Source organism: Hemicordylus capensis, chromosome 1 (genome assembly GCF_027244095.1).
Source record: "Hemicordylus capensis ecotype Gifberg chromosome 1, rHemCap1.1.pri, whole genome shotgun sequence".
Lineage (NCBI taxonomy): Eukaryota > Metazoa > Chordata > Lepidosauria > Squamata > Cordylidae > Hemicordylus > Hemicordylus capensis.
The window spans coordinates 150,532,613-150,548,523 of NC_069657.1; the positions used below are offsets into that span (position 1 = coordinate 150,532,613).

The 15,911-nt window shown below is 46.4% G+C and overlaps 1 protein-coding gene across 2 annotated transcripts in view; it reads right to left on the minus strand.

Annotated features, from left to right (window-relative positions):
• ARPC2 (actin related protein 2/3 complex subunit 2) overlaps window positions 1–15,911 on the minus strand; it is a 38,364-nt gene that overhangs the window by 3,410 nt on the left and 19,043 nt on the right. For both annotated transcript variants that reach the window (XM_053252697.1, XM_053252686.1), the window contains exons 4-8: window positions 11,210–11,255; window positions 10,427–10,613; window positions 8,990–9,083; window positions 7,073–7,199; window positions 1,237–1,337 (exon numbers count right to left, since the gene is read on the minus strand). In XM_053252697.1, the coding sequence (XP_053108672.1) occupies window positions 1,237–1,337; window positions 7,073–7,199; window positions 8,990–9,083; window positions 10,427–10,613; window positions 11,210–11,255 (555 nt within the window). The remainder of the gene's footprint in view (window positions 1–1,236; window positions 1,338–7,072; window positions 7,200–8,989; window positions 9,084–10,426; window positions 10,614–11,209; window positions 11,256–15,911) is intronic.

The window sequence follows — 15,911 nt, forward strand, 5'->3', positions numbered from 1 at the left end:
GCCTTCTTCAGATAAGGCTTTCCTGCCCCCAAACCACATTGGGCTCTTCAGCACCACAGGGAATCAGTAGAACTCCGACAGCAGGCCATACATGACAGCCACGGTCACCAGGCCAGCCAAGAATTTAATTGCAGTAACTAAGACGAAGCAGTCTGAGGCCACAAGAAGCCACAGCATTTCGGGTATTTTCTCTCTCTATTAGCACCTCAGGCAGGTTGGCAGATCAGCCTTTGCTGCTGTGTCACTAATCCTGCCACACCCTGCAATCCCCCTACTGACTGACTGAAGTAGGCAGCAGTATTTTTAAAATATCCTTTAAAAAAATAAATCTCCTGTTTTAGTTCCGGTTTGAGTGCTCTCCCATCCTTCTCCACAGCAAAGTCGTTTAGTCCACCCCATCCTTTCCCCAGACGACTTTGGCATTGTTCTGGCAAACACTCCTAGCTGGCCTCTGTACCCCCCATGGAAAAATAAATTAAAAATCCAGATGCTTTGCACCAGCCTTGTCCTTGGGACTGATTAAAGCAAGGAAACACACACCAAATGGGCTTGCACAAAAAACCTGGGGCAGATCTCTGCTGTGGAAGCAAAGATTGTCCTTCCAAGATGCAGGAAAACATGAAGTGGATATCATGTCTTTTGTGCAAGAAAAAATTATTTTAAGTAGCCTTTTAAACCCTGGTAGTGAATTGAAAACAAGATTCCTTCTGCATCATTTGTGTTCATCTGAGTACACGAATGAAGCCCTTTGTGAGTGCAATGAGTGCACAAAATAAAGAGCCTGCCTATGGCAAGAGAGTTGGAGTGAGTGGAGGCAGAACATTTTAGCTGTGAGAGTTGCTGGAAGCTGGAGAAGACCAGGATTGGATTTTGGGGTGAGTGAGTCTATATTCTGTAGTTATGCATGCTTGCTACTAGGGAGATGGGAAGCATCAGTTGTACAGACTCAGATGTGTGAGGGAGTGGCACTATCTGTCCTATACGGTTTTCTACTTAATTCTTTTGGAGAAGGCCATGCTGCCCTTGCTTAGTGGGAAGAAAAAGGCACTCTGCATATGCTCAGAGGCATTTTTGCTATATTCCCACTGGTTGGCAAGTACACTTTTTGAAAGAATATCTGGACCTCTTGTTTGAGGGGGTGCATCTGTGCTTGGAGTTGTGGGGGATAGCTAGATGTTTGGCTAAAAGGCCAAGCTGATATTTGTGGGCCCTCCCTTATTAATATTGCCCTTTTACCTTGGAGCATTTGATGTGATAGTGCAGATAGTCCCGGAATGTGTGGATCAAATTGATGGTGTTGTCCCTGGCAGCAGCATTGGTGTGGCGGGGGAACAGCACTGCAAAGAGAAGGAAAGAGAAAGTGCTTACTCTCTATCAATCTTCTCTACATGGGCTCCCCTATTCCCAGGCCAGATGCACATTCTGGAAATGAAGACAAACCGCATTTGCAGCATGCATATATGGACAACAGTGTTCCCTGCCCCCTTAGCTTACCAGTGCTAAGCCTCTCAGAGTGCCATGTCTCAAAAGCACTGCTTCTGGGAGCAAAGTCCCCACAAAACATTCACAGAAACTCAATCCAGTGATACTGATTAGCTACTCTACTTACCGTCACAAACTGTTGCCATCAATGAAAAGGTCTCTCAGCTGGTTCCTCCATAAGGGGCCTTCTCTGAACACCCCTTGGTAGAACTTTTCAGTAATCACCCCCCTATTATCCCCAGGCAACTACTGAAATCAAACACCAAGTCGTACCACCACAGAGACAGCAGTTTCCTGACAAATAAGAGGTATCGTGTAGCGCCTCGTTATCTAGGGACAGAAAAAATAGTTCTCACTCGTCCCAAGCCAGGAAACAATCCTTGGCAGAGTCTATTTGCAAAGATGACATTTAACATTTATTCTATTCATATCCCAATACTTGGTGTTGAAATGTCTCTTGCTCAGACGTCTATGTAGTCGTTGTCTTCTCTGTCTCTAGGATGACACACAAAGCAACTCTTGGCAGTTCCTCCTCATGAACATGATCCACTAAGGACATCGAGCACCTGGAAGAAGGCAGCTGCCAGGAGAGAGCTTATCCTCATGTCATGGTGGACAGGGGACCAGTGTTCAAGGGGAGTCAGCTTTTGTTAGTGTGCCACAGCCAACTGCTGCCACTGACAGAGCTCTTAGGCATCTAGGTGGGCAAAGCTTCCTTTTACTGCTCCAGTGATGGGGGCTTTTAGCTTGATGACAGCTGTGCTGAAGATTTGTTGGCTCAGGAGATGGAGAAGATGGAATACCTGTGACTAAAGGCTCCTCGACTGGGTTTGTACAAAACCCTGGAGAATAGCCAATATCTCAATTCCTAATAGTAGGACAAGCTTTTTCAATAATCTGCTTTTTCAATAATCAATTTCAGCAATAATCACAAGAGTGACATAATCAAGACTTTGTCTATTCTGCAGCAAAATTTCAGAACAAACTGAATTTTGCATGAAGGGAAACTCCACTCAATGGCCAGAATGTGTATAAGTGTATGGAGAATATGGAGATATACTGACAGCAAGATCTGGCTCATGCAGAATTAACATTTTGAGAATTAATGACAAAGCAGCTATGGACATACAGTAATTATCTACTCACAGATGTCATTCTAGGCATCACCAGTAGATGATCTTACCCATCAGCATGGCTGTCAAGCACCAAATCATAACTGCAGCCAAGGCTTCCAAAGGGCTACCTTTGCCCACAGATGGGCAAATACAAAGATCCAGAATTTGGGTTGCACAGTGAACAAATGAAGCTGCCTCACATTGCATCAGACCATTGGTCCATCTAGGTCAGTACTAACTACACTGACTAGAAGCAGCTCTTTAGGAATTCAGATAGGCCATTGGAGGTCTTTCCCTGCCCTGTTTGGAGATGCCAGAGATTAAACCTGGGACCTTCTGTATGCAAAGCACATGCTCGATCAATGAGCTATGGCCCATCCCAAATGTCTTGGGACTAGTTCACACCAGCCCCAGGCTTTGCTGCACAAGGTAAAGTAGGGGGGCAAATATAAAGTTCGTTAAACCTAGCTCACTGCACACAAAATGCAAGAGAGACGCAGTGTCTACACACCTTAAACTCAATAGATACAATGTTATTTTAATGAACAGATTATGTGGCATTGTATACTCCTGTATGGAGGCAAAGATAGAGGCCTCAGATCACAAAACACTGTGCAGTGGACATGCAAGAGCCCAAAACTCATTTCTGCATCCCACTGTGCGTAGAACCTACATGCTTGGAGAGCTATATGAATCAGCTCTTTGAAACTGAGCATCTTGTGAAGGTACAACACAGTGAGACTCAGATGATGCCTTTTGTTTCCACTGACAATTGTACTTTTAGTTCCCTCTGAATTCAAGCTATTTAAATGCATCCAATTGGCCATGACCAATAAAATAAAAGATTGCTGCATACTCTCCTTCTTCCCTGGTATTTTCAGAATTTTGGATGCAAGAAATTGGTCCAATTTATTTTACCATCTTTTACCAAACAAGGCAGGATGGACAATCAAATCAAGAGGCTTTTCAATCAGCAGAAAGGATTCCTGCTGCTTTCTGAGAAATATTACAGCAGATTATTAATGCATAAGATGTCAGGAATGTCTCAAGTGTGATTTGTTATACACTACAGGAACCCAAAATTGTGGCTCATGACTGAGTTCCAGCAGTTTGCCCACACTGCTCTGCCAGCCTACATGCCTGGATAATGCATTCCGACATGCCTGGATGTGTCTAATAGGTGTGGTCACCCAATATAGTCAGTGGTGTTTTCTGTATTTTACAGAACTACACCCACTGTCAGGTGGTGAACAAGCAAGAAAAACCCAGACCACAGTGGAATCAGCACCTCTCTCTTCAGGAATAAGCAGCCTGATACTGCTGCTCCAAATGGGGCCATAGCATCTGCTTTGCAGGCAGAAGGTCCCTGGTTCAATCCCTGGTATCTCCAGAGAGGGCTGAAAGAGACTCCTATCTGAAACCTTGGAGAGCTGCCACCACCAGGCAGTGTAGACAATACTGAGCGAGATGGACCAAGGGCATGACTTGGTATAGGGCAGTTACTTACGTCAGCTTCACTTGACCAAGACAGTTGCTTTCATTTTTAAAAAGTCCATAAAAAACATTATGAACTTCCCATGCCATTCTCTTGGACCATAGCACTAATTCTCTGAACAAGCAGCTTGTTTGAAGAATCAGGGATAAGTTACAACAGGTCCCAAGACAGAGGGCTAAAGCATATTTGCATAGATTAGCAGGCACACTCTGTTTTGCACATCATTTGAGTGAACATGATGGATGCAGAGTCAACAGCAGGCACATTTATCCCAAGATCTTTTTGCCTTGAGTCCCTGAATCAGCTGTTAAACATACTGCAACAGGCTTAGGCCACTTTCGCACATGACCCAAACTGGAGACGAGTGAGCCAGAGGTTCCCTTTTGTGTTCATCCAAATGCATGAAACCACCGTTTCATCACAAAAGCCATCAGAGGTGTGAGCCGAAACCATAATCTGAACCTTCTATATGTAATGAGTTTTGCTGCTCTAACCTGAGGTTTGAAGGCGTCCGAAGGCGTATGTGAAGACATCCGAATTCTGCCGCCCCTCTAACCTGGGTTTTGGGCTGGGGCTGCTGCCAAAACCAGAGAGAGGGCAGCTCAGACCAGCCCAGAAACTTGTCAGTCTAGGCCTGCTGCCGTTCTTGCTGGCCGTCTCTCTGAGCACTCCCCCCTGCCCCCCGCTGTCTCTACACTGCTCCAGCCATTGCCCAGCAACAGGGATGCTGCGTTGCCACACCCCAAACTTCAAAGCTAGTAAAAGGGGAAAGCTGCATTGGGGGATGCGCGCCTTCCACTGTGTCCCACGTTCCTCCCCTTTGGCAATCTGCAGAAAAAGGGAATGGGACACGCCAGGCTCTTTGTGGAGAGGCCTCCACAAATCAAGTGATTAAGAAGTATTTTGCACAAGCACGTTGAGTCCCGGAGGCCCCATGAACTGGGCAACCTGGTTGTTTCCTGACAAAGATAACACATGCCAGGGGAGTGATACCCAGGGGCTGGGTTGAAAGGCAGCCCCTGGAACTCCTGATTGGCTCTGCTCTATTTTTTGTACAGATTAGTTGGGGAAGGGGGGGCAGCCACTTCCCCTCAGGTGCAAGCACACACTCTATGGCATTACTCATGACAAGAACCGTCTTGGGGAACACCGGGATGGAGATTCAAGGGCTGAATTGTTAATGTGCGACAATGCCCCTTCTCCCTAGGACTGCTCTCACATGAGAGTGGCAGGCCACAGACACAGGCATGTGGGCCAGAGGGCTTTCGCCACCCAGCCCCATTGCTAGATCCACGCAAGCCCTGGGGAAGGGTACCACACCAACCACTTTCCAGGTTGTGGCGAAAGGAGTGAAACCATCTGGGCATTCTTGGCACGGATATATGGTGATTTTTGCCCAGTATGGCCACCCAGCTTGCCAGGGTTTGCAGAAAATAGGTGCTACCCTCACCTATGATCCCTTCTGGGGCCCGATCTGCATACACTGCAATGCCGATCCCAGACCAGAAATTTTGAATGTTTACCAGGAGCCGTCCCTGAGCTTGCCATACTGAACCCATAGGGAAATGGCAGAACACATGGAGCACCCCGAACTCCTTGGGAGTCTGTAGAAGTTGAGTGTGGGCGGAAGGCAAGGAGCATGAGTCCTATTTTCAACAGATATACCAGGATCCCCACATCAATGGGCCCCCCTAAAGTTGAATGGCCTAACTCAAGAGGGTGTAGAGACTTCTTAGAGACCTGAAGCTCACAGTGTTTCTGGTCCTCCCCAGAGGACTGGCCCTCTCATGACGGGGCTAATCCCTGGCCAGAAAGCTGACATGGGGGCAGGAGTCTGCTGGAGCTTTCTGGACTTTCAGGTCTGTCATCCCAAGAGCATCCTTTGTCACAATGGACCAGACCCCAGGATCCTTTGCCCACCCTCCTATACTTATCCCCTCCCAGAAAGTCATCATGATCCCTTCCCAGAATAATAGAGCCCCTCTCCATTCCCCCCACTGCTCACCAGTAATCATGCTTGTGCAAGACTGGCTGCAGGGCTCTTGCGAGGGTGGCAGCACAAGTGTTGTGAAAAAAGGGTTTAAATGCCACTTAAAAGGATTTAAACAGAGAGGGCGGGCAATCCAAGCCGAAAAGGCACGATCGCACCAGACACGTCCCGTTGAAGATCATGGCCAATGGCTGCTGCCCTGCTGTTGTCTTGCTTGCAATCTGGCAATGAAGCGCTATGGATCTAGCCGGGATGTGGCCTCAGCAGACCAGGGAGAGGGAGGGGCTCCTCTGCCCTGAAACCCGAGGTTGTCCGACCTGGGTTGGAAGATAGTCTGCGGAACGATTCTCAGGTTCAAGGATTAACCTCAAGTTTGTTAACCCAAGGTTTGGCATTGGGAATGAATGCGGCCTTAGAAATAAGGACAGCGCAGAACCAACAATAAGCCTTCAAATTACTTAATTTCCAGCACATGTAGCTATAATATCTACAGCCACAGTTACAAAAAATGTAAACCATTTCCCCCTTTCCTCATAAGTTAGGTGAGACTCTCCAGTTAAAGTTCCCAAAAGGTATGCTGAAGACTTCATGTCACCCACCAGTGCTCTAAATGAGGAGCTGCCACTACTCTGCTGGCTCCTATACTCTGCAAGCAGTAGGGCAGGGCTATCAGAACTACTGGAAGTGCTGATAGCACCATTTCCTTCACCCACCCCTCATGGAGAAGCAACCAATTGCAGGGCAGTTGGCCCAGGTAGTACAGTGGGTAGTCTTTCTTTAAATCCTGACTCAGCACTGGTGCAGGTGGGCAGGGAGGGCTGCGGAGAATGCCAGGAGTATCCATGGGGAGGGTGGCGAGTTACGCAGGGAGGCTGGGGGAAAGTGCGGGGAGGCTGGGGGAAAGCATGGGGACTGTAGTTCTTCCCTATGAGAAGTTTCACCTTGTTCAGCCATCAGATCATTGCCCAGCAGAGACCAGCACCCACTTACCGAAGGTGATGTACCCAATGTTATCTCCTACTGCTGCATCTGTATCTTTTAGCTCTAAGGGGGGCTCCCTGTGGCTAAAGAGCACCTGAGGGGCTGTGTGGCTGGCACGACGACCCTCCTTAAACTCCTAGGAGGAGACAAAACAAATCCAGTATTAATCAGAAATTCAAATGAACAGGCACCTTCTTTCTGAGTTGCAAAAACATAGGAGAAGAGAAGCAGTCAATCTGAAGCAAGCTATAGAACCCAGAACTGAGTCGTGAAAGAATATCTGAGAGCTATTGCCACAAAGGGTTACTGTAGCTCTCACAAATCAGGGCCTTTGCCGCTGTATTATTCATTGCCAAGATCCATCCCTTTTATCAGCACACATAATCGTTTCAAGAAATGCTTGGCTAAAGATAGAGTATTTGAAGCATCTTAAGTATATGCTGGTTAAAAATTGAATTGTGACCACAACTCATCACAGCTAACTTATCTAAAGCTTTACCAAGGTACACAACTGTCTTGGCTGGGATCAATAAACTGAGCGTTAAGATCCACTTGATAAAGAAATGGGAGATTAGGAGCATGAGTTTTGTAGTGCTCCCAGTATTCTGGAAATGTCTCATAGATCTTGGTTCACTAGAACTGGGCCTATTAAGTTTAAAGCATTCCATCCAGCTGCTAATTCAATAGCATCTAATTTGTAAAAGAGGCATAATGACTAGCATAAGATGGGTGGGTTTACACAGAATAGTTACAAGTAAGCAGACTAAAAGGGTTATGGCTGTGTAGACAAAGACCTGTGATATCTGCACCAAGAAATTCAGATTTTAGAATAAAGTTGTTCTGAACATTTACTAAAAAATCTTACTTGGTCCTGGGTGCCCAAGATATACGATCTTTATCCTAAAATGTGCAATGTATTGGCAGACGTTCCAAGGGTAATTGAAATCAATGTGGACTCAAGTGCAAGAAGTGCTATTGATATCCATTCGATGGGAAAAAAAACCCCTTCACAAATCAGAAGCTTTTCAGCTCTGATTGGTAAAGAACAGAACACAAGACAGAATGGGGAGATGATCTAAGCAGTTGTTAGGTGGACTAGGGGAGGCTTTGAGCTGGAACCAGAGATGGGTGCTTATAGCCTAGAGCAGCCGTGTTTTGCAGCTGGTCTGGGCTAGCATCTCTGCAAGCAGCAGCTCTTGGAAGGAGTCATAGAAACAAACTATAGTTTAATCTGAGGGTGGGTGAGGCTTAATGTAAGCACAGAAGACAGCTTTAAATTGAGGGTTCAGAGGAAGAGATCTTTTGGTACATGTAGTCATCATCAGTTTTGTTTAGAAATTTATCTACATTTCTTGCCTTATTTAAAGTTGGATTTTACTCATAAGCCTAGATATAAATGCCATTCCCAGTCCAATATTCTCTGCTCCCCATTTAGATGCTCAGTTTCTAGAAAAAGATACCAAGGCTCAAATTTGCCTGAGCCATCGCCCTCTGACCTGGAAGCCCTTCTCCCCTTAGCCTTGGTATGTGGGGACACTGTGGCTACTCAATGATAAGATTCATCCCACACCTGCTCAGGAGCCCTTAAATCTATTGCTGCTGCCTATGTTCCAGGGTGGAACCACTGCACTGAAAGACAGAGGCGAGCATTTACAAAATTAAGCCCTAGATTACCACCCCGTCCTACGGAAGCACATAAGTGCCCACAGTTACCAGCAGCATCATTTGATCTCCTTGTCTACAGAAGGGATGACCATGCTTCAAAGGCAACAACTGAATGGAACAAACATGTTAGTCATAACCTACTTTGGCTACAATCCTACACACTAAAGCATTGAGTAAGCCCCATTAAACAATGAGACTTACTTCTGAGTAAACATGTACAGAATTACATTGGAGAACTCTACAAAATCTGAACTGTCATACCTGCATGAACACCTTTCCAATCACTACATCATCATCATCCTTAAATACCGTGCTGAAAACAACCGTAACACGGTCCTTCTTTGATTCAACATACCTAGAAAAAGGAGGGGGAAAGCAGACTAATAAAGAGTTCCAGAATGTCAGTGTGGGGGAACCGACAGGAATATAGTTTTTCAAAAGGGATTAACTATTCAATCATCAATATGAATGAGTTCAAGATTGGATGGAGACTATTTAGAAAACAAAAGCCAAACCAGTTTCTCTCCTCCCTCCCCACACCACATGCCCAAGGGGAGGGGCAACTCAGCCAAAGTCTGTCACAAGCCATCAGCTCTATGGGCTGCTGTGACTAAGATCCTATGAGCTCTCCAAGAATAAAATATACACATCTTTCACAGCAAACTATGAGATAGTGCACATGAAACAACCATCATATGGAGGGTGTTTAAACTGCTGCCTGTGGCAGAGGTCTCCACTTTCACTTGTGCCACAAGTCCACTTGACAGGTTGCCAAAGGTGACCACCCCTATCTCCACATGCCCAGCATAGAAAGCCCTCGCCCCAGAGTTCTTTACCAACTGTAGAGAACTTGGGAAGGGGGGCAGAGGAAAGAGGAGTGTTCTCTGCCTTCATTCTGGGCTTTGCACAATACAGTGAGATGCCACGTCAGCCAAAACCCAGGAAAAAGGGAGAGAAAAATACCAGTTTCTTTCTCCAAGGTCTCTGCAATTCATAAAAGGCTAAGGTGAAGGGATAGGCAGTTTCTCTCCCCACTGGGCTTTTGGAGAAAACACTGCCTAGCTGCTTGTCTTCTGCAGAAGCTGAGTGGGAAGGAAGAACTACCACTTCCTTCCCTAGGGTGTATTGCATATGCATTGAGGGAGAAGCTTGCAGCAACCACAAATAGCAGCTATCGAGCCAAGCCCAAATCTGTAGACTCCTGTAATGTAGGGGCTATGGAGTTCTTCACAAACAGCACAAACATCAGCCCCCCGAAAGCTTGGTTGCAGTCTGAAGATCCCTACAATCTGCAGAGCAAGTTGCTGCATTTGAACAACATGGAGACAAATATAAGATGCAATTTAAAGCTATCTCCATGTGGCTGCCATTTTAAGTACATTCTCCTATATTTCTCCCTGGAGAAAATATTCAAGCCTCAGACTCCCACCATGAAAACAAAGTGGATTATTATGTCCTTATAAAGGGCATCACTGTCTGTATTGTATATATTGATTTGAACGGTGTATTTGCTAAATAGAGCCTTCAGACACAACCAAGTGCCAACTCTTACCTATGGACCATTGTTCAAGATTTTTTACTAACCAGTCCATAGCTAGAGGAGCTTGTAGTAGCACACCGTGTATTGGACATAGCTAAACCTCAGGGTTTGGAAAACTATTTCAAGATACAGGGAAAGAAAGGCCAGTTCTCTCTTACATTGTCTCATCATCCCGGTAGTGGATGACTGCTCTCCTCTCTCCATCCTTTCCCTCCTCCTGGAACTTAAAATATTTCTCGAAGACGGAAGCAAAACAGTTGCGTTTCAGCATGCCCGCTTGGTGCACGATGGAGTCTTTGGCAGCAGGAAGGTTCTCCAAGTCATACAGCAAAGAGACATTGTAACCTAGAACAGGTAAAGAATATGGTACTCACAACCTTCCCTTCCCTCTGATCAGACTTTAGTCGGTTGCTTTCTGGAGAAAGCAGTATACCATTGGACCAATTCTTCATCAGTTATTTCTTCCCAGCTCTCCAACTGCAAGACCTTCAGATCAACTGTCTGATATATCCCCTGCATGAGACAAGGCCATTTCTGGTCCTTTCCTCAACTCAGAAACAGTCCCAGCCCCTGCATTTTGTAACAAATGAGTGGGAAGCTGTACTGTCACAGGTAACCATGGTTTTCTGGGGCTAGAGTGCCTGTCAGTCTCTTTACACAGAACAAAGAATCCCTAACTAGAAGAGCGGGGGCTTGCTTGGAGGCGGATCCAGAATCATAGTTTGTGCTGCTGAGAAATACAGCTCTGAAGTCCTCAGCCCATCATGTGGAACATTGTGGGTGTGTGCACTTTTTTTAAAAATAGCACAGTGACAAGGAGATCCCAACTGCGAGCTGGCTTGAAAATGTGCAGGATAATTTCTCTTTTTGAAAAGCAGGGAATAATTATATTGGAACTGCAAACTGTACAATAGCAGAGCACAAATTATACTGAAGCTTACCAGACTCTGGAGTTACCAAGTAGTTTCCATATACTCTCTTCAACAGCTAGGAAGAAGACAGAGAAGTGTCGTGAGCTGTGATATTTCTTCCCAGAGGGTCTCCTCAGTGCTTTCCTGACTTGCACTCATCCAATGCCTTAAAAGCCCCAACCCCCATTCTAGTCACTCCTGATGTGCAAGGCAATTTTCCAACACCCCCCCCCCAAAACAAACAAACCCACACCAATTTTTTTCAACCATCTCAAGTTGCAATTGCAGGAATAGAGGTACTGCCATAGACAGGAACAGAGGGACTACTAAATGAAGGGAAGAGGTTCTGCATTGGTGAAGCCCAAAAACGTAGTTCATAAGTGCCACACATTTTCAGCTGTGTTTCTCTGGGGTGCTAATTTCAGTGTTGTTCAGTTCAAGGCAGAACAGACATTCAAGTCTTACTCTCAATGGGACAGAAGGCACAGTGGTGCACCATTTTCAATTTTTGATAATACTTCCAAGGTTAGTGGATGAGCTAAATGTACCTGAAACAGCAGCTTGGTTCTTAGAATGTTTTCCCCTCCCACCTCCAAGAACTAACCAGGATACTCCAGGGAGGTGGAAGGAAAACAGGTTAGTGAGCAGCTACAACAAGCTAGATCTGCAATGATTCACCTGAAATACAATCTGTAATGTTTCTGCAACAATGCCTCCAATGACATTGTTCTAACACATGCTCCAAGGAGCAGAAGACAGCCCTCCAAACTATACAATTGGGCGTGAAAGCTGCCAGTCTTTATCACTTCCCACACTCAAGAGAGCAGAGAACATAAAACCAAGTTCCTCTGTTGATGGAATCTAGATGGTATTTTAGGATAACCCAAGAATTCCAGGGTGATTCAGCCATGCCACACCTGTATTTGCTAACCTAGGGCGACCTGCAGGTCACTTCACTTTCCCAATCAGGCTAAGAATTTCACATAGATGATAAACCTGCTATTGTTGACATGATGGAAAGAAAAAGCAAGCCAAGAGCCATAATCTAACAAGGTTTGTGGATTCAATTCACTTCCATTTCTGAATGGGCAAAGTGAATTTGGGGGATGTTATTCCAGGCTTTGACAAAGTCATAAAGCAAGGCAGCACTGGTCCCAAGCTGGTAGATTTTGGGGGACTCCAAAGTTTTATCTTGACTAAAAGACTGCTGAAACGATTACACCATCAACTGAGTACACACGGAGACAAATAATTACTTGTTTCAAGCATATGCCATCACATTAAAAAGTGCACTTTTCTATGGGTTTTATACTACTGACAGGAGTGTCTGTCTTTTGAAAACTTGTGGCTTACCACTGCACGGCTGCTTTACTACCCAGATCCACATGAGGTGTGAAGACAGCCACTCAGCACAGGCCCGGCCAAAGGCACACTTGTAATTGCACCCTGATTGGGAATAGAACAGCACAAGCACTCCCTACATAGCTTGCAAAGGTGGGGCTCAGTGCGATGGATACAGGTGAGCATTTCTATCACAGAGTTGCTCACAGAAAGCACAAGCCTGTGTCACATTAGACTCAATGCTCACTTACTGCCAATGTCATGGGAAGCTGTCATAGTAAGTATGAACGGGGGTGTTACAGGCAGCTGAATTTTTTGGAGTTACCCCTAGTGATTAGGCAAATCAACAGACAAGCCCTTGACACATAGCTTTTATCACATCAGGCTCCTGCATTTCCTTATATCAACTGGGGCCAACATTTCAAAAAGCAGGAAGGGAGCATTACTGATCCAGGTTGAGCCAGTCAAGATACTTAAGATTTTTCTGCGATAAGGGGGAGAAGTTTCAACCCAGCAAGAGTCGCCAGGTCTCACTGGTATGCCCTCCCACTGCTTGAGAAGAAACTGAACTGACTGTAGCATATTTTCTTTGGTTCAGCTTCCTGACCTTCCCTCCTCAGCCTGTTCTCAGAATGACAGAAACCCCCAATTATGACAGAAAAATATATAAACCCCATATGCAAATAAATGTCACACACTGCCTTATCAGATTGAGAGCTCTCCCTGGAAAGTAGCAAGTAAATAGGCACTATGAAGCAGAACGTTTTGAACATGCATTCACCAGTCTCCCCTACAAGCTTAGAGGCATTCAATCCATCACAGATTACAAAGTCCATTGTTAAAAACTAAGGCAACACCTTCGTAAGCTGTCCATTGCTTAACACAAGGCTGGCCTTGCGCAGTGGGTGTGGACAAGCCCCTCCTCTATTTCACCCCACAGCAGAATGTCCCTTCCCTCCATTACTATTTTAGAATATTTAAAACCTGATTTTCAACAAGAAGTTCTCAATATGGTTTACATAGCACAAGGAAGATGGCCCCTAGTCCCCAAAGGGCTCACAATCTAAAAAAGCAGCACAAGGGAGACACCAGCAACAGCCAGGGAAGGGATGCTCTGCCGGGTTGCATAGGGATGGTTGCTCTCCCCTGCTAAAGATAAGACAGCCAACACTTTGAAATCTACCCACTTGGCATTCCTTCACTTCTAGCTGCATTCTGCCTTCAACAGCTATTCCTCTGGACCCAGAGGTGAGCAAGGAATGCAGTTGTCACACACATACACAAATGCCCTCAAGGCAGCATGACAGGGACCACACACGGGTGCTCTGAACACCCACTCAACTCTAAGCGGTAGCAGTGGGAGGAAGAGGAGTTGCTCTGGGGAGACAGGTGGGGCAGCAAGAGTAGCAGTGTCATGAAGAGAGAGGAGGGGGGGAAGAAGCCGCCAGCTCTTAGGCGCTCCTGGTGCACTCGGGCAAAGCAGCAGCAATGGGAGTCTTCAGGCACTGGCTGATCCATGCTTCTTCAGAGACATCACCTATGAAAACTGAACAAATTCTCTCCTGCAGCTCTGGCTTCCCGCCAGCTTGTTTATCACACCCAGAAAGCCACACACACTCAGGGCCAAACTAGATGTTGTACACAAACATGATGGACACTCCACAAGCTACTTTAAGGAGACAATCCTAACTGGAGAAGCAACTGCCTTCCCCGTCTCTTGTTTCTCTGCTTTAAATAATGCCCCCTTTAAAGGCACTTACTCCATCTCTGGTAATGTTCAAGACACACCTGAGGGGGTACACATCTGGAACCCTACCAGGCTCGGTGGGAAGAGAGAGATTTGTAACACACACCAGGCAGGCAAAGGGTGAAAACACCCCCTTCCTCTACCAGGTTTTCTTTGCTCAAAAGCAGATCTTCCCCAGTTTGCTTCTTCATGAGCACTGCAGCCATCAAGCATCTGCTTTATATATAATCTTCTTCTTTCTTCAGATATAATTCTCTTAAATGCACCCGTCACTAATCCCATGTGTGGCAGCTCTTGTGAGAGTTTGCGAGCAGCTGTTGGGGGGTTAGCGACAGGGACGGGGAGAAAACAGTGATGGCGGCTGGCCGGAGGAGGCGGTGGGCCCGCCAGACGGCCAGCGAATGAAAGTGGCAGGCCGACCAGCTGGAGGAAGTTGTGGGCCCGCTGGCGAGAGAAAGTGCAGCCAGGTGAGCGAGAACATGCAGCGGCCGGTGGGAGTGGGTGGGTGGTGCTGGGCCGGCGGGCTGAGGTGGCCGGTCGGAGGGTGGGTGGCTGGGTGGGCAGCCATCTGGCCAGGAAAATAAGCAGGGGCGAGAAAGTGGCTGCGGCAACTAGAGGCGCAGATGCTCTGTGCCCGGCCCAGCTAGTTGTTGCAGAAAGCATAAAAGCACTGTCAGCATGTAGCATCCAGGTTGGCCCTGAGTGCCTCTGCTTCTTAAGGCATGGCTTTTCTCCAACGCATCTGTAAGTGGCTCAGGTAATTTTATGAAATGTTTCTTTCATTTTCTAGACATACTTCAGACCACTCACAGTAACTGCTCTTGCTAAGTAGTGCAGTCTGAACCCCATTTAGTTATGCAACATCTGAAAACCATTTCAGGAACTGAGTCACAGTTTCTGCTGAGAGATTCAACCACAAGGCAGAGAAAAGCCTCTCCTTTCTACCATAAATGGCTCTTTCTGCAAGAGAGCTGCTGCTGAACTTGAACGAAGCCTGCCACTTCACAGAAGTAGCTGTGAAGACAGAGGGAGCCCTTGCAGCCTGCAAACAGAGAGGAAGGGAGCAACAGCCTGACTGCTTTGAAAGGACTGGTAGATCAGAAGTGCCACTGTCCACTTCTTCAGTGGCCCTGCATGACAAGCTCTCCAAGTCTCAATGGCACAGCCTAAAGCCTCGAATGGGAGTACCCCAGCCCACTGTGGAGGGAATGACATCTGCCACCTGGGTCTCATTTTTAATCTCCTTGACAGTACAGTGCCAGAGAATCATTAACTGGAAAGGAGGCAACGTCAATGGAAACAGAATTTAGTTTGCTCCATCACAGCAGGGTTTCTTCTACCACCTCTAGAAGTGCAGCCATTATTTGTACTTCTCCATTTTACAGATGACAGTTTCAAGCACAGAATGGATTATATGACTAGAAAGAGGCCACTTGAGGGAACGGCAACTAGTTTATGAAGGAGCTGTTCCATCAGCAAATAGATATACTATGAGCTGGCTGCCAAGCTCAGGCGATGGGACCACAGCTCAGGTGTGGAGCACATGTTTTGCAGCGGCATGATCACAGATTCACTCCCTAGCATCTCCAGGTAAGGCTGGGAAAGATCCCTGCCTAAAACATGGAGAGCTGCTACCAGTCAGCA